This window comes from Hyperolius riggenbachi, chromosome 4, assembly GCF_040937935.1.
Source record: "Hyperolius riggenbachi isolate aHypRig1 chromosome 4, aHypRig1.pri, whole genome shotgun sequence".
NCBI classification, from domain to species: Eukaryota; Metazoa; Chordata; class Amphibia; order Anura; family Hyperoliidae; genus Hyperolius; species Hyperolius riggenbachi.
The window spans coordinates 368507233-368527062 of record NC_090649.1 but is presented as its reverse complement, the minus strand read 5'-3'; the positions used below and the strand labels follow the sequence as shown (position 1 = coordinate 368527062).

Here is a 19830-nt window from a genome sequence, read left to right as displayed (position 1 = left end):
ATGACACGAATAAGATTTGTCATCCGAGAAAAGCTTGCCTACTGAGTCACCCACTTTATTACAGCCGGGGAAAACAAATTGTTTGAATAAATGGAATTTGTGTTCTTTGCTTTCCCAGCACTGAGCGAAGCAACTAGTTCCATTGAAAACCTGTGTAAACCTATATCTGCTTTCCATTAGAAAATGTAAGTATGTATTACTACCTGCAAGAAAGGTCATAATGAGTCAGTAACAAATGTTTTAATTTGATATTTAAAAGAATGCATGTTAAAGGGGATTTCCAGGAAAGAACGACCATTTTTACTTCTGTAGTATTACCAAGCAGTGCCTCTGAAGGTTCTAAATCTATAGTCTGTAATTCTATCTCAAGCGCATGATCAGAAATTAAAAAAAAATATATATAAAATTGGCGATCTAAAATCCCCAAAATGTCATTCATATTTTCTAGACAAGAGCCCCACAGAGCACAGTGCTGTGAAGGTGGAAACACTCATGTTCTCAATGTCACCATCAATTTGGGGTGTTTATTTTTCTGTAAAGGCATACGATAGACCCTTAAAGTGGACCTGAACTCTGGCACAAGACAGAAGGAAAACATAAAGAAATGTGCCCTGTATGTACAGTATTTAGAGAATTTAGCCTGTCTAATTTCATCTGTGACTAAACACCACTTTAATTTGATCTCTCAGCTGTGTCAGCTCAGGAACCTCCTCCTGCCATGTCAGAGCAGCTAATTTGTAAACACAGGATGCTAACTTTATGTCTGCTTCCATGAAAGCAGGAAGCAGATGCACTACAGATTTACTGCTGTATTTGTAACCGCTCTAACAAAGAAATTTTTTTTTTTGTTTTTTTTTTACGGTTGTGTGGTTGCGTATCTTTAGAGCAAAGAGGAAATTCTGAGTTCCGGTCCGTTGACCTGAACTTGAAGGAGTTCTGCTCCTTACACCTCCCACTCCACACCACTCTATTGTATGCTGCACTGTCATCCCTTCATACCAACAGAACATGTAGCTAGCCCCTAGGCTAGCAATGTCTGTCTACGCAGTACTCCGGTCTCAAAGAGTTGCTGTGACCAGTTTGTATCTCTAGTGACTAGCCACTGCGAATAGCTGCAATCATTGGAAACGCCATTACAAAGAATTGAACCACTGTTAGCCAATCAGGTTCAATGATCTTGCACCTGATATTTATTAGAAACAGTAGTTGTTTGCATGCATTCTGTATCTTTCATGTGCAGTATGTTTGCTATCCTTTGTGTTCAGTTTATTTAAATAAGCTGTGCGGGAAAGCTTGCACTTTACAGTATGTGAAAGACTCAAAAACCTGAGTAGTTAAGTCATTGCATAACCAATTACGGTTTTTATAAATTTTGTTAAATAGTTTTTATTAATGGGACGCGCTTTCTTTTGTGTTTTTAGGTGATGCAGGATGAAGTATAAATTGTTTCAGTCCTATAGGTCTTCTTTAATTCCAGAAACCGTTCTAGTGTCAGTGTTAATGTTATTCAGAAATAAAACATGGTACTCTTTTATTTAAAAATTTTTTTGTGAGACTACTATACAAAAGCATTGGTGTTTCACAGTGGTAAAATGCTTCTAACAAGATCTCCGTGTTGGTACCATTTCATGTCCACAACGGAATTGTTAATTTCCCTGAGACGTTGTAACGATTGGTGTCAGCCCACAGAGAGAATCTGATTGTTGGCAATCTGCAGAATCGCCAAGAATGCAGATATACCCGATTATGGATGATCTGCAGAATCATCAATAATGCGAGTATGAACTAACCTCTGGACACCTAAAGTGTGAGTGCTTGGTGCAACAGTAATGAAGAATACACATAGAACAAATTAGGAATTCCTGAGGAGCAGGAATCCCAGGAACACAAATGAGCCACAGACACTACTGCAGGCAAGGATCAATAGACAATAAGATCCTAATCTGCAAAGTAGTGAGATCAACAATGCTTCTACCGAGAGTTCCCAAGGCTAAGAGACCTCGGTTTAAGGCTGAACACACCAAGATGGGAATGGATGATTTAGACCTTAATGCAGCGCAGTATTTCCGAGGAGGAAAATACTGGAACCCCTCAGGCTAGATACCTAGAACTGAGGGTAGCGTAGTCAGACAGGCAGGTTCAGCAACTCATGGACAGAGACAGTACAGAATCGAGAGACAGGATCAGTGTGTAGTGAAATCGGCAATAGTTCGGCAACGAGATCAGCAAGGCAAGGTACAGAATCAGAAGACTAGAGCGTAGTCAGGCAAGCAAGAGGTCATAACAGATAAACAATGCAATTAGTACTTTAAGCTATCAAGAAACTGACTCAGTGTGGATTCCCAGCTCCTGCCGGTTCTGGCACACTGTAGGATCTAGCTAAGGTCTGAGAGCTAGCACATATAGTATTCGCAACAGCAGACAGGGAATGACTGGCAAACAGGTCCTATATGTACTGGAAGAGCTCCTCAGCTCCGCCCCAGTCATTCATCCAATCAGAAGAGCAGGAGTCAGCTGACCGGCTTGGTCAGCTGACAGCCCTTCTACAGGCATAAAGGTCCTGTCGCTTGACCCGCGCGTGCGTAAGCCTCAGCCTCTGAGTGACAGAGAGGCTGTGTGCAGTATCCGTGTTGGCAAGAAGATTAGTAGATGCCGGCTGAGTAGCGGAAAGCGCTGCCATGCCGCCGGCCGCGGCGGCGGTGTCCCTGCTGCCCTGAGGCAAGATGTCACAAACTGACTGTGCGGTGGAAACCGCCGGCTGAGACGCAGAAACCGCCGCCCTGCTACGGCTTGCGGTGGCGGTAACTCTGCTAACCTTCACAGACTTATTTTAAGACCAAATGAATTCCTCTTGGATTTGGACTGTCTACTTCATATCTGACTACCTGTGACAAGGAAAAAGTTATTTTATGAAAGTACAAGGCTTCCGTGTTGATCTGTTCCTTGACACGTTCAATGATTTTAGTTAATATTTCCAAATAAGTAAGATATGTGTCTTGTACACACTGTAGATCAGTGTTTCTCAACCCTCAAGGCCACCCTGTATGTAGGTTTTATGGAAATCCAGAGGTAATCAGCTCTAAGACACTGATTACCCCACCTGTGAATGTGGCTGTCTGCAAAATATGTAGTTTGTCTCTCTCAATGCTTTGGTGAGCAATCAGCCTGGCGTATTGTCTTGGCTTAGATCGTTCTCCTACACAACCCACCCGCTCCTTGCTTCAGATAATCAATGGTAGTCACAAAGGAGACTTCTGCCTAATTTGTAAAATTACAGTTGTAAAGCACTATTTGTAGCAGATCCTGGGCCAATACATCTTTGGAATAGAATATATGTTGGATTCCACATTCAGCATAGTCATTTTCACAACATACGAAATGTAAGATCCAGTTGTTGCTTGTTCCAAAAAGTTATATGTGCTGGTTATATGACTGGTGTAGATGCAGGATGTGCAGGGTTAGCCAGACACTATTGGATCTATCCAGCAGACTAATGGCTTATTTGAAGAATGTAATGCCAATGTTTCAAGCAATAGTTTTTGCATTATGACAGTTTGAGACTATTGTCCTTGCCATGGAAGATTAGATACATCAGTAGAAGCAAAAACAACAGAAGTGGAGGAGCACCCATGCAAAAGGATATGGGGTGTGCCGTAGCTTTAAGACCACTGTACCGATGATCCAAAGATGCAGATCCAGACGAAGCAGGCACCACCTTCAGTAAATAATTAGCTCTTTATTGAAAAAGTCATAAAAAATGACAAGTCATCGATAAAAAATGGCTTTAGCGGCTGACAGCCCGCTGTTTCAAGCTCAGTAGCTCTTTTGAGAAGGCATGCGGACCTTCTTAAACGCACGTACGTTTTTTTGTCGTCTGGATGATTTTCCGCGTATAATGCGTACGTTTTTGCGCATGCGGACGGTTGTATACGCATGCGCTAGGCGTTGGCAAGTCTGGGAGGTGTGTTTTTGGTGATGTCATTCTTTTCAGTTCCCCATCAGGTCCACAGCCCTCCTGAGTGCTCTCATTGGCCAGCCAGATTTTAAATTGATTGGCTAATTACTTGTATAGTTCCTATTTAAGGAGGAGTTGTTCCTCTACTTGTTTGTATGGCTTCTGGCTTTGAAAAAGAGCTACTGAGCTTGAAACAGCGGGCTGTCAGCCGCTAAAGCCATTTTTTATCGATGACTTGTCATTTTTTATGACTTTTTCAATAAAGAGCTAATTATTTACTGAAGGTGGTGCCTGCTTCGTCTGGATATACATCAGTAGAAGGGTATGATGAACAGTAAAGGGCCAGTCCAGACTATCTCATTTAGTATTCCAATTTGCGCGGTATCGATCCGGCGCGGTGATCGGACACGCTGGATATTATCAATAGAGCAATCAGCGGCTAAATTGATGATAATAGCTGTGTATGCCCAGCAGTGTCACCCAAAGAACTCCTTACTGAATAGGTTCTGGCTTACTGAACAGGCAGAGATGAGATTTGAACCCAGGTCTCCTGTGTCAGAGGCGGAGCCCTTAACCGTTACACTATCCAGCCACTACTTTCTGTAATTTAAAGTTAAAGGGAACCTTAACTGCTGCGGAAAAATAAATTCACTTACCTGGGGGCTTTCCCAAGCCTCCTGCAGCCGTCCTGTGCCCGCGCCGGTCCTTCGGTGCCCTCCGGTCTCCCTCCGCCGCTAAGTTTCGATTTCGGACGACTGCCAGTCGTCCTGGGGCCTCTTCCGCATTCCTGGTCGTAAACTGCAGTAAAGCGCGTCCGCATGACGCGTTTGGCGTCATGCGATGACGCGTTTGGCGTCATGCGGACGCGCTTTACTGCAGTTTACGACAAGGAATGCGGAAGAGGCCCCAGGACGACTGGCAGTCGTCCGAAATCGAAACTCAGCGGCGGAGGGAGACCGGAGGGCACCGAAGGACCGGCGCGGGCACAGGACGGCTGCAGGAGGCTTGGGAAAGCCCCCAGGTAAGTGAATTTATTTTTCCGCAGCAGTAAAGGTTCCCTTTAAGGGGAGTTATAAATAATGATTGTGTGGAAATTATGATAACCTCCACATTGTGTCAGTTTGCATTGAGGATTTCCATTGAGAAGGACATTGGCAGTGTATCCATACAATAATGCCTGTTACAGGACAATCTGTACAACTGCTTACTAGCACTCTGCTAGGCTGTGCTTCCTGTTTGTGCATCTCTGCTCTTTGGAAACAGATCAGTGCTATGGCTTCTTGGTAGCAAGATGTCCTTTCGTCTTAATAGAATTTCATTGCAATTCATTATTATTTGTATTACTCATTTATAAAGCGCCAACATTTTCTGTGGCACTGTACAGAATAAGAAACTAACATGGATTACATAATACAGCCGTATTCACAAAATAGAGACACGGTATGGAATATACAAAATGGTACAGATCATAGTAACTACTGTGACAAAGTAACATGATTACCAAAATTTATAAGCAACTTCCAAGGCAAAAAATGGTGAGAGAGCTCTGCCCTTGTGAGCTCAAAATCTAAGGTATTAGGGAGAAAACAAGAGGTGGGGTTATATAGAATGTGAGAGTGGAACGCTGCAATTCCAACACCCTGCACCTGTGGGGACAATGCAAAATTGTGCTTGTCGTGCCTTCTAAAACCTGGAAGCATAAATGTACCTTCAGTGCAGAAGGTGGAGGGTTTTAAAGAATTGTCAGCCAAACTATCTCAGAAAAAAGTCCACACATATATAAGTAGCTGAATACTTGCTCTACTTACACAACATATGCATTGCACTGTCCACATTTTGATTGTAGTGACTTTTCTACAGTAAAAAAAAAAAAAGCGAGAGAAAATCCTTCTTGGCATTTCCCATCTTAGCATTTCCCATCTCCCTGCCCTTAGTCTCCTCTGCCTGATTTGCCTGCCCTTCACTACAGAAAGTGCATTGTCTCAGCATGAGAAATATTGGCCAATCAGAGAGGAACAGATGTGTGGGAGGGGAAAACAGGAGGGAAAGAGGCTTCAGCCAATCAGGCTGCATAAGGGCTGGTTCAGATGGACGCTTGCATTCGGAACGTCGCGGTATGGGAGCATTTTTACACGGAGCTTTTGTGCGCGTTTACACGATCGCGGCGTTCGGGTCCCGATTTTCGCCAGCGTTCGAGCTGCCCCTGGAAGCAACATGAAGCTTACAGGGGGCGGCCAACCGCGACGGCTAATGTCCCCCTAGGGGAAGAAAAAACGCGGCTGCATCGGAACGCGACGCGAAGGCTACTGAAAGCCTGACCGCGCAGACGCCGCAACGCCCCCAAACGTGACGCCACGCAGACGTCCGTCTGAACCAGCCCTTCGTTAAGTCTGAAGTATAGAAGCAAAGGAGGACAGCCAGCATGCCCTGCAACTTCCTTTTTGTGTACCAAATTTTGTGTGTACCAAATAAGAGTCGGGGGAATGAATAAAACTGGGGAATGATAATTTTTAAACAAGAAAAGTAATAGTGATTTTAACTTTTGGATTGCCTGGTTAGCATCCTTATTACTTGTTTGCCAGATAAAAATAAAGAATTGATTTTTGATTTTTTGCCCGACAATTACTCTTTTAAAATAGCAGTTGCCTGACTCTCCGGCTCATCCTGTGTCTCTAATGCTACGTACACACATGCGACAACGATCGTTCGTTAAGAACGACGAACGAACTTTTAATTGATGAAAGAACGACCTAAGTAAAGGTAGTTTTAAAATGTGTGTAACGATCTGATCGTTAGAACGAACGTTACATCACAGAAAGCAACTATTGCGCCTGCGCATAAAAATGAGAAGTTCCATGGAGAAATAGTGAAATGCGCATGTCAAGCCTAGTACGAACGATCGTTTCCAACGATGTACTACTTTTGCAAACGATCGTCGTTGGTTAAAATCCGCCGAGACAGAACTTTCTTTTGTAGCGATTTGGCTCGTTCGTCGTTTTCCTTAATAGTCGGTGGTTCGTTTTTTGTAACGATCGTCGTTGGTAAAGATCGGGGAACGATCGTTACAAACGACTATAGTCGCATGTGTGTACGCACCTTAATACTTTTAGTCACAGCCCATCAACAAGCATGCAGATCAGTTGCTCTGACTGAAGTCAGACTGGGCTAGCTGCATGCTTGTTTCAGGTGTGTGATTCAGCCACTACTGCAGCCAAACAGATCAGCAGGACTGACAAGGAACTGGTATTGTTTAAAAGAAAACATCCATATCCCACTCAGTTAAACGAGTTATCAGGGAAAAAACTACAAATGAGCTTTACTCACCTGGGGCTTTCTCCAGCCCCTTGCAGCCGACTGTCCCACGCTGTCACTTCCCCTCCCCGCCACTGTCCCGCTCTCGCTGCTTGGTATTTAGGCCGACTTTACTGCGGCTGCGCAAATCGCCGCTGTAGTTCATGGCCATGTGGCCGGTGGCGAACTGCGCAGGCGCAGAACTACTGCGCCTGTGCAGTTCGCCACAGCCCACGTGGCCATGATTGACAGCGGCGTTTCGTGCAGCCGCAGTAAGGCTGACCCCATGGTCGGCTTGAATACTGAGCGGCGAGAGCGGGATAGCGGCGGGGAGCGGAGGTGACAGCGTGGGACAGTTGGCTGCAAGGGGCTGAAGAAAGCCATAGGTGAGTAAAGCTCATTTGTAGTTTTTTGCCTGATAACTCCTTTAAGTTCCCCTTTAAATGATTTAATGGGATTTTTTTTAAATGTTTTATGCAATATATCAATGAATAAAGATACTGTAAAGAGCAAGGATCCAGTTGATAACAAGCGAGAGCTCTACCTGTGACTAGAAGTGCTCAGCATCGGGTGAGTCCCTAGTGAATAGGGTAGTGGAGCCCAATCTAGTGCGTGAGCAGGTTTTTACGGTAGCTGTACAGGGGTGGAGTGTTTGTATTAATTTGCAGTATTATGCCTAACCAGTACTATATATATATATATATATATATATATATATATATATATATATATATATATATATATATATATATAATAGCAAGTTGCTGTGATCTGCATCTGACAGTGCACTGTAGTGGAGTTAACTTACAACTTTGGGGTTGATTTACAAATCTTTCCTGTTAAATTATCTCACCTTATTTATTAACTCACAATTTATCTCTCCTTCAATGACTTAACTCATGATTTAGCTCTCCTTATCTAACATAACTCATGGTATAGCTCTCCTTATGGGACATAACTCATGGTATAGCTCTCCTTATGGGACATAACTCATGGTATAGCTCTCCTTATGGGACATAACTCATGGTTTAGCTCTCCTTATGTGACATAATTCATGGTTTAGCTCTCCTTATCTATTTATCTCATGAATCATCTCTCCTTGTTTATCTCATGCATTAGCACTCCTTACAGTTAAAGTGAAGAATTAAGTAAGAATAAGGGCAGGAGAGGCTAAAGGTGGCCATGCATTTACGAATTTTGAGGCCCCATCGACCATCCGATTCTATAATTTTATAGAATCTGATGAAAAATGGTGGCACAACAGGCATGCCCGATCAACGATTCTACCAATTTTGGGGTGAAATGGTCAGAGCTGAGATGTGGTCGATTGGGTGCGTGGTAGTAATGACGTGCTATATCTTGACCAGTGATGAACATTGGGTATATCACTGGTTATGATATTTCACACCATTACTGCCCCCCCCCCCCAAATGTTAATGAGCAACAGCTGCGGCAAGTGTTAAGCTGCTCCTGCTTTTGCCATTCGCATCCCACGCTACTGCCGCGGATAGCACTGGTGCGTGTGTGACATCACATGTGCTATGCACAGCAGCCATGTGGGAGGCGGTGGGTGCAGTGTCACAAGGCAGATTCCTTAGAGATTTCATGCTGAAAACGATTGGGAACTGGACTGCAGTGTGTGGGCAGCCAACAGATCTCTCTCTGATCAGATATCGGAAAGCGAAATCTCTTGGTCGATCTGCATGATACATCACTAGATGAATGGGCACCTCCTCTACTTCAGAGAAGATTTTGGTAAGTCACGTTTTACAAATGCATTCACTGATGATTGAATACATAATTTGAGTTAAATGATTTTTTTTTCTTTCTTTGTATTTGTCTGCAGTTCAACTTTATATCACAATGAGTGATGTTTTGTGTAAGTATATGTATGTGAGTATTTTTATTTTATTTTCATTTGGTTGAAAATAAATATGTGGGCTTCTAGTATTTATAGGCATTGTTCTGTTTCCCCTTTTGTCAGTTCTAAGTGTGCATTTATTTGTTCTCTAAACCAACGGGCTCTTCCTTAACATAATTAATGTCAGGTTTGGTCGGCCAGGAGTTGAGTGCTATTGCCAACATGACAGTGGTTCTACAGTAATCCAGCTTCAGTTCCTGATTAACGAGGTTAGTGCAATCACTTTAATCTCTCCTCTGACATCAATGGCTTACACATCTCCTGTCTACTCTCCCCTGTGTTCTCTCCTTCTGTTTCATTTTCCACAGGTATCTACATTGTGCATTTGTATTTACCAATGCTTTCTCAAAACAGTCTTTTTTGAGTGAAATGTAGTTTTTGTGTTTTTTTTTTTTTTTTTGTGTGTGTGTGTCCATACAGCGGGCAACACCCACAAAAACATCCAACTACTTCTGCTTTCAACCCACAAGCTGCAGGTGTGATGCCATCAAATTTTGCAATATTGGAAAAAAATCCACAACTGAATTTAAATTCCCCACAGTTAAACTTAACTGGAATCCATTCTTATTCTTACTGCAGGGCAATATTTTTTTATTACTTAAAGCACAATACACAATAAAACACATACAGTTGCTAGGAAATTGAAACCATATGTGGGAGATCAGCTTGTCTAATTAGCCATTAGCAGCAAGTTAGTGGATCAGGGCTGTGAGCTGTGCCATGGCTCTGTGATAAGTAAACACTAAAGGTAAACCCTTGAGGTGGCCATACATCAGGCAACTTGGTGGCCATTTGTCCATCTGATTTGATTGTAATCAGATCGGATGAAAATCAGTGCCACCAAGAGCATGCCATGTTTTACATTTGGGGGACAGCACAGGGGACGGTGGATGCAGCGTGTCGAGGCCGATTCCTGAGAGATTTCATGCTGAAATTGTTCGGAAATCGGGCTGTGGTGTATGGGCAGGCAACAGATCTCTCTCCGATCAGAGAGAGATCTGTCTCTTGGTTGATTTGCCAATATAGCTTCTGATGTATGGGTGCCTTTTCTGTGCTTCCAGGAATGTGAAGGAAGTTAACATTCCAGGTTTTTTATTAGGGCACCCATAAAATGCAAAATGAAAGGATATTATGTTGTGTGTTTAGTTCAGCTTAAAGCGAACCTGAACTCTTGCACAGGAGACAAGGAGAACACCGAGAAATCCACCCTGTGTCCACTCTGTGTGTTTACAGTGAACAGCCTGTCTAATTCTCCCTTCTCAGCAAGTAATGAGCTAGTGTAATTGGAGTTGTCAGCTGTCTGACAAATTCTGAGCTAATATGTAAACACAGAAGGTTAACCATTTCTGTGCTTCCAGGATACCAGGAAGTAACCACTCTACAGAATCTCAGTAGGGGTTCTATAAGCTGTAACAAGGAAATGTTTTTATTTAAAGGTTATGCTGCTGCTAATCTTTTAGAGCAGAGAGGAAGTTCTGAGTTAAGGTCCACGTTAAAGACATACAAAGGCTTTGACATCTTCCATTTACCTACTACCTGATAAATGTGCTAGATCACTTATTCCCATATTTTGGAAATAAAGACATCCCTTGTTTTAGACTTTGATTCAGTAGAGTAGGTGAAACCGCAGTAATCCAAAAGATTTTTCTCTCTGGAAAATGGAAGTAACTACAAATTTGCACAGAGGTGCATTGCCACTATTGGACCTTTTTTGAGCTTGCACTCCTTGCCTGATGAAGTGGGTTATAGCTGCGAAACCCGTTGCGGAGTGCCAAAATAAATTATTTGCGATTTGAACAATCTCGATTGTCCATCATTTCAGGAGGTAAGTCCACCTGTACTCCTCCTTTTTAGTTGTTTTTAGATCATTTTAACCTGCCTGGCGCCTCTGTCCAAATTTGCACAGTATATAGTCCACCTTGGGTGGAGGGGACTGTCCCCTTCTTTCTATCTACAGAGAGCGACTTCTTAAACCTGAGTGGGGTCAGGTTCTAATGCTCCCCACCTGCACTTCAAGTGGTTGCCTGTGTGGTAACCCGTGTTTGTGAGTATATCCACATCTGTTAATTATTTCGCCAACTATTGTTAGACTTACTGCACTATATTGGGCTCTCGGTTTTTCTTTTTGTTTCAAGTGTAACTACAAATTTGTTTAACGTGCCAGGAATTTAGGGACACTCAAGGCAGAAGTAAAAACAAACCCCAAAGAAATGTGGCTTTGATGAGGCAAGTCAAAAGTGCCTGACAAAGGCAATAGTATGGGGTTTCCAGTAAGTTGAGATTCAAACATTGAACTGCAGTGACTGGGAAGAGAAAGGAAATAGAGAAAACACGGAGCAGCAGTATGGTGTAGAATTTTCAATTATGGGGAAAAATTGACCCAACAAATACTGCTTACAAACACTGGTTGCTCTTAAAGAGAACCTGAGGTGGGTTTGAAGAATCCTGTTAGGACATAGAGGCACATTCTGCATACAATGCCCAGCCTCTGTATCCTCACAGTGCTCCCCCCAGTCTCCCCCGTGCTCTGCTGTCCCCCATGAAAAAAAACGCCCGGCTAGCGACATGCAGATTGTCACTAGCTGGCTTTTTACCTGAAGGCTGTCTGTCACCACCGCTCTCCCGCCTCCTCTATAGCGCAGCTCCCCGCCTATGTCCCTTCCCTCCCTGCCTCCATAAGCTTCCTCCAATCAGCTTACGGAGGTGGGGAGGGAAGGGACACAGGTGGGAAGCTGTGCTATAGAGGAGGCGGGGGAGCGGCAGTGACAGACAGCCTTCAGGTAAACAGCCAGCTAGTGACAATCTGCGTGTCGCTAGCCTGGCGGTTTTTTCCATGGGGGACAGCAGAGCATGGGGAGACTGAGGGGACACTGTGAGGATACAGAGGCTGGGCATGTATGCAGAATGTGCCTCTGTGTCCTTCAAACCCACCTTGGGTTCTCTTTAATCAACCACCGTAACGAGCATGTGGAGAAATCCAACTCCACTCGGATTGTATGTCCTTTTCTGGACTTAAGTCGCACTCCAATAGAAAAGGTTTTCTGACTTGCGGTCCCGGCGCCTGTATGAGCGGACGGAGTTAGCGGAGCTCCGCTCTCGTTTGCCCCAGCACTAAGCAGCATCCCGCAAAACCGCTGAGAGAGACATGCCAGTGGACAGCGGACGTTCCCCAGAGCTATTACATCCCGGATGGAGAAATATATTACGCGCTCAGCGCATAAGGGAGGAACGCAGAACCCCGGGCACAGACATCCAAGATGGCGCCGAAGAAATTACAGTGTGCCAGAAGCCCGGACAAAAGCCCATGCTCAGGTGACTGGGATATGGACAGTGGGGAGGAGGACACAGAGAGGCCACATACAAGGAGGGATTCCAGGGACATAGCAGCAGAAGTTGCCAAACGTATTAGCCCTGACCTCCAGCATATTGTGGAAGGTGCAGTAAAAAAAAATCCCTAGGCCCAGTCACTAGACAACTGAAAGGGCAAGCGGGTAGACTGCAAGAAGCAGAGAAACATATAACACAGCTAGAGGCCGATCTAGATAGAACTTCTGAGTTTTCTGTGAGGATTTAAGCTGCCTGCTTGAGCTTTCACAAAAAACTAAAAGATTTAGAGAACCGATCAAGACGCAATAACCTACGGGTAATAGGCCTTTCTGAAACACTATATGAGACATAGATGACTTCTGTGAACTGACACTGCCTGAACTTTTGGGCATACCAGGTCCATGCAAGGCGGAAAGAGCTCACAGAGTAGGTCCAGTGCGAAGCGAAAGAAATAACAAGCCTCCCCGCATAGTGATGGTCCGGTACTTGGACTTTAAAGATAAGCAACGCCTGCTAGCTGCTTTTAGAGCACGTAAGGAGGAACTGTTCTATGATAACCGCCGTATACTAATATTCAACAATTACTCTGTGGATGTATCTAAACGGCGCCAGGTTTTCAGCACGGTATGCACCGAACTAGTGAAGAGGGTTACGATTCGTTTGATATCACTCTTTCTTCAAAAGTTTCTAATGCAGGTTGTTGAACGCATGCCAAAATTTATGTATGTTATGACTAAATCAATGTTTTCTACTATCGGCAAATCCAAAAACCCAGAGCCATCTGCCAAACCGCATACTATGGATCCTCACTAATAGCAAACATGGGCATTAAAATCATAATGTGGAGCGTTAAAGGACCGAGATCCCCGATAAAGAGGGCACAAATATTACGCCACTTAAAAAAATTTAAAGCGAATGTAGCGCTCCTACAGGAGACACATCTAGGGGTTAGCAAAATCAAATTCATGGAAAAGAATTGGGTGGCAAGAAGCTTAGGCTCACCAGCCATAAATAAAAAGGCAGGGGTAATTACATTAATAAGCAGGTCACTCCAAGCCCCAGTGGAGGTCATACATAGTGACGCGGAGGGCAGATGGCTCGGTATTAAACTCCAATTACCTGGAGAAACTTTAGAAATCCACAATGTGAACGGGCCAAATTTAGAGCAAGCTGCCTTTCTACAAAAACTACAATGGCATTTGTCTAGACAGGGGAGTGAGTAATTGGTTATAGGAGGGGACTGGAACAAAGTGGTGAATATCTATGAAGATAGACCAGGGAGGGAGAGAGAGAGGCAAAATTTGAGGAGAGGTGGTACCATGGCACTAACGCAGTTTGGGGAGAGTCTTAGTCTTACAGATGCCTGGAGATATTTGCACCCTTATGACAAAGAATATTCCTTTCACTCAATGGTTCATGGGACTTTTTCTCGTATTAAATGCATATTTTTGGGGGAGCATATACTAAATAGATTTAAAAATGCAGAAATATATGACTGTCATATCTGATCCTTGCCCAGTAGGTATCGAGCTAAATTAGAAGGTACAAAGAGGAACATATATAATTTGGAGGTTCCCAGAGTATCTGTATAAAGACGAGGACTTTCATCTTTTATTGTGCAACTAGTGGCTAGAATACAAGGAAGATACTAGGGAGCACTTACAAGAACCCCATCTCTTTTGGGATACTGCAAAGGCAGTTTTGTGAGGCCGGATGATAGCGTACACAGCCACAAAAAAAAAAAGAAGGTAGCCAAATTATACGGAGACACGGTACTACAGGTTAGAGAAGTCTATAGATGTTATAAACAATCCCCAAGCCAAGAAAATAGAACTAAATGGCTAAAAGCAAAAGCTAATGCAGATCAATGGTTTAGAGAAAGGGAGGTAATACAGAAATCATATAGAGACTTACAATATCATAAATTTGACAGCAAAGCAGGGTGCCTTTTTGCACTTATGGCAAAAGGCCGATTCTCCCCTCTAATTGTCCACGCTCTTAAGAGCCCCTCAGGAAAGCTGGTACACCAACCAAAAAAGGTGAATGACCTCTTTACCCAATTTTATCAACAACTATATAGTCAGCAGGAGCCAACAGATGTGCAAGGGATAGAGGCGATTCTGAGAGATATATTAAACTGCCAAAAATATCAGCTGATGATATTAAAATGCTAAACAGTGACATCACTGAGGCAGAAATTTAGGAACCGATAAAAAAAACCTAGCAAACCACAAGGCTCAGGGACTCCCAGTTGAGTCCTACAAAATCCTGAAAGAGGAAATAGCCCCAATCCTGACTCGGGCTTACAATAAAACACTTACGAGAAAAAGAATGCTAAACTCAGGACAAGAAGCTTATATTAAATTATTAAATTATTGAAACCAGGGAAGAACCCCCAAAGCCCAGGTTCATATTGCCCTGTCTCCCTTATTAACCAAGATACAAAACTACTTACCAAAATGGTGGCGGACAGACTCGCCCAATTTCTTTCTAAATTAATACATGGGGAGCAAGTGGGCTTTGTCAAGGGCAGAGGGAGGCTGTTTCCACTATTATAAACGTTTTGACAATACTAGAACAGGTCCGGGCGTACCCAAAAAAACACATAAGACAAGTGCTATAGTCACTTTCGACGCGGAAAAAGCGTTTGATGCGGTGAGCTGGAGTTGGGTTGAGGGAGACCTTGTGAAGATAGGCTTTGGGGAGTCTTTTCTTAATGTTTCATATTTTGTATAAAAACCCCACAGCAAGAGTTTACACTCCTGGCTTTTTGTCTGGGTCCATTAAACTACAGAGAGAAACGAGGCAGGGGTGCCCCTGTCTCCTCTTCTCTTTAATATAGCACTGGAGCTCCTAGCCAGGAAACAGATCAGAGCTGGAGGGAATACAGATAGGCACAGGATGAAGGTAGTTCAAACCCTATTTGCAGATGATCTCATGTTGTTCTTGTCAAACCCACAAACTCAACTACCTAGAGCATTACAAATTATTAGTACCATTGGAGCCCATTCAGGCTTCAAAATTAATGTTAATAAAAGTGAACTCCTTCCAATTTCCAAGTTGGCAAACCTGCAAGATATTAAAAATTTGGGGATCAAAGTGGTACAAGATCCGATACCTTGGAATTGATATTGGTAGGGACCCTGCTTCTATATACTCTCTAAACATTACACCATTATTTAGATCCCTGATAATACAACTACAAGGACAGCAAAACATCCCCTTAGGAGTTATTGGGCGTATTGCCTTGGTCAAAATGATCACTTTTGGCCGATTACTCTACCAAATGCAGGTCTTGCCTGTTCTTTTAAAACATAAAGAAATGGCCGAACTCCATAAAGCAATTAGGAAGTTTATCTGGAGCGACAGAAGAGCGCAAATTAAACTTTTCCGTTTGCAGTTACCAAAAGAGATGGGGGGGCTTTAATTTCCCAAACATCCGTAGATCTAACATATCATGCCTGTTTAGGCATGCAAAGAACTGGATTGTGGGAACCTCGAAATTCTCAAATACGGACCTGGAGCACCATAGAGCTGAGCCATGGGAACGGGCAGGCTTTCTTCATTCCAGTTGGTCAAATATGCCAGTACGATTAAAACATAATGTGATATATAGAGACACAATGGTAGCATGGAGGGAAGTTCGGAAGATTTTTAACCTTCCGTGGAATATTTCCAAATATTTACCATTAGAGGGCAACCCAAGTTTCACACCAGGAAACATGCATGACAATTATAGAAAATGGGCAGAGAAGGGTATCACAAAACTTGGGAACTTGCTTGATTTAAAGAAAAAAAAATGGTTACCATTCAGAAAAATTAGACGGCTATATGGTGTTCCAGGCTCTGGGTTTCTGGTCTATGCGCAGATCCAGTATTTCGTACGTGCACATCTAAAGAACTTATCTGCCATAGCCAACATCCTGCCCTTTGATCTATTTTTAAAACCAAAAGGTGGTAGAATTTCTTTATCAGACATACAACAGGGCCTGGGAAATGTGGGACTGCGGGGTAAGGTGAAAAATGTCCAGCTGGAACAAATATTTCACAGTACCAGATATCAAAAAGAGAATCATTGAGGGCAATAACCAAATTAGGAAAGTGATGATAAGCGAAAGGTGGAGAGTCCCACCTGCTCATGATATATCAAGCCAAGTATGCATTTAATGTGGTATATAAAGATCCGAGGCCGGGATATGTAAACAATTGTCCAAAATGTTTGCATCCTAACGCTAATATGATCCATTGTTTATGGTTTTGCTCAATTATCCAGTCCTACTGGGAAACAGTTGTTAAATTTATTAACAAGCTGAGTAAATGCCAAATGTTGAAAGACTCCATGTTGCTTCTATTTAACTCGCAGAAAGAATCGAACCTCCCAAAACATATAACTGATTTAGTTCATCTGTGTCTGCTAGCAGCTCGGAAAGCAATTTACAACAAATGGGTTTACCCAACTGCACCCACTATCTGGGACTTTAAGGAAGAGCTAAGGCATATAATGCTACTGGACAAGCTAGAGGCTCATATCCACAAGGAAAAATCTACCAAAAAATGTTTTCCAGTGCTGGAAGCCATATCTTTATATAATGTCTAGTCAAGATTTGCAGAAACTAGTCTTACCCTTTTAAATATACATCTTGGTATGCAACGGAACAACTTAAAGGCACCCTTGGACTACTGGAATTGGAAGCAAACCCACTACTGGCAAACACACTTTCTGATAGAGTGGAGGACACAAACTTTTATTGCCCGCACTGGGAGTAATCATTATTACTTTAGTATATATGAAGAAAGAGTGATGGGGAAGGGTGAGGGGTAGGGGAGTTGGGAAAGGTTGTTTGAAAGCATTTCATATTTCTACATCATAATTGGTTTCATACTATGTTTATTTCTGAAAAACTTAAAACATGTTTAGAAAAGGTCTTCTGAAACCACTGGATCTCGGTTACAGGGTTGGCTCCTTAAAGGGGAGACTAAACTATACAGGGTGGGAGTAGGCGCCCCAGTGTGAGTATTAACCTCTTGCCGACCGCGTCACGCCGATGGCCGTGGCCGCGGCGGCAGCCCTAGGACCGCCTAACGCCGATTGGCGTAAAGTCCTGCGGCTCTGTTTTGCAGGAGATCGCGCGCAGGCTGCGCGCGCATCTCCTGCTTGGGGGGACTGTTCCTGTTCATCTCCTGCACGGGAGACTGTTAGACGGCGTAATCGCCGTCTATTTACATGGTGCAGCGTTGCACTGGGGACAGCCGTGTGACACGGCTGTCCCCCTGGGGGACAAGAGAGCGATCAGCTCTCATAGGGTGAAGCCTATGAGAGCTGATCGCCATGATTGGCTGGCTGGGGGGAGGGAGGGTATTTAAAGAAACGGGTTTTTTTAAAAGAAAAAACACCACTAATATTTAAAAAAAAAATAAACGTGGGGGGAGCGATCAGACCCCACCAACAGAGAGCTCTGTTGGTGGGGAGAAAAGGGGGGGGGGGGGAAATCACTTGTGTGCTGTTGTGCGGCCCGGCAGCTTGGCCTTAAAGCTGCAGTGACCTATTTTGCTAAAAATGGCCTGGTCACTAGGGGGGTTTAGCCCTGCAGTCCTCAAGAGGTTAATTGAAAGTAATGATGTTATTAGTAGGGAACAGTCTTACTTCAAAATGGAGGTTAAGGCTCAATTTATTGGACCACAAAACAAACAACGTGTTTCTCGGGATTCACCCGCATCTTCAGGTGTACAAAACAGTGTCTCTTCTCTGTAGCACAGATTTGGAGCACCTATTATCTGTCAATCTGGCATCTGTCAATCTGTGCTACAGTGCTACAGAGACACTGTTTTGGTAACCCGAAGAAGTGGGTGAATCCTCCATTTTGAGGTAAAACTGTTCCCTACTAATACTGTCATTACTGTCAATTGACACTCCCATTGGGGTGCCTTCCCCCCCCCCCCCCCCTCCCTATATGGGAAAGGCAATTTTTTTCGAAAAAGATTAGTTTAAAGTGAACCGGACTAAATCTACTCAGCAGAACTGAAAAGGCTTGGTGTTTAACAGTTTCACAGCATCAGAACTTTGTTTTTATTACCAAAGCATCATTTTTAGCTGCGTTTTTAGCTAAGCTCCACCCATCAAAGAAAACTGCCCAGGCTTTTTTTCCCCTGATGCTGTGCAAAGCATGATGGGATTTCCAATGTTGTTGTTCACGTTGCCTAGTGACTGGTAGGGGTGATCAGCACACAGGACAGTTGGAACTGTCTCTCATGCTCCCTGTCACCTACTTTCAATCAAAAAGATGGCTGCCCTCATGAAATCAAACATTTGCCTGTTCTTTTCAAACAGGGTGGGTAAGAGATATTACCTATCTATTTTAATTAACATAACTAATGTAACATAATGACAGTATGTTTGTTTAGGCTGAAGTTCCTCTTTAACTGTTTGTAGGAATGTATTAAGCCTTGAACACACAGCATGGCTTAAAGGGAACCTAAACTGAGAAGGACATGTACAATACAATAACATTTGTAAAGCGCTTTTCTCCCATAGGACTCAAAGCGCATGTATTTTTCCTTTTAAAGAGACTCCGTAACAAAAATTGCATCCTGTTTTTTATCATCCTACAAGTTCCAAAAGCTATTCTAATGTGTTCTGGCTTACTGCAGCACGTTCTACTATCACCATCTCTGTAATAAATCAACTTATCTCTCTCTTGTCAGACTTGTCAGCCTGTGTCTGGAAGGCTGCCAAGTTCTTCAGTGTTGTGGTTCTGCTATGAACTGCCCCTTCCAGGCCCCCTCTATGCACACTGCCTGTGTGTTATTTAGATTAGAGCAGCTTCTCTCTTCTCTCTTATCTTTTACAAGCTGGATAAATCGTCCTCTGAGCTGGCTGGGCTTTCACATAGTGAGGAATTACAGACAAGGGCAAAGCTGTTTGCAGGAAGAAAAGAGCAGCCTGAAACTTCAGTGCATGAGAGATGCAGGGGGAAAGAAACACACAAATGATCTCTTGAGATTCAAAAGGAAGGCTGTATACAGCCTGCTTGTGTATGGATGTATTTTCTATGTGTGGACATACTGTACATCAACCTACTTCTTGTTTTGGTGGCCATTTTGTTTGTTTATAAACAAACTTTTTAAAACTGTTTTTAACCACTTTTAATGCGGCGGAGAGCGGCGAAATTGTGACAGATGGTAATAGGAGATGTCCCCTAACGCACTGGTATGTTTACTTTTGTGTGATTTTAACAATACAGATTCTCTTTAAAATAATACCAGTTGTCTGTCTCTTCTGCTGATCCTGTGTCTCTAATACTTTCAGCCACAGCCCCCATATAAGCATGCAGATCAG

The 19830-nt window shown here is 43.3% G+C and overlaps 1 protein-coding gene across 6 annotated transcripts in view; it reads left to right on the top strand.

The window, feature by feature from the left end:
* The window catches only part of STXBP5 (syntaxin binding protein 5), a 557868-nt gene that overhangs the window by 124074 nt on the left and 413964 nt on the right, over positions 1 to 19830 (top strand). For all 6 annotated transcript variants that reach the window (XM_068231993.1, XM_068231992.1, XM_068231991.1 and 3 more), the window contains exon 3: positions 9295 to 9376. In XM_068231993.1, coding sequence (XP_068088094.1) covers positions 9295 to 9376 — 82 coding nt within the window. The remainder of the gene's footprint in view (positions 1 to 9294; positions 9377 to 19830) is intronic.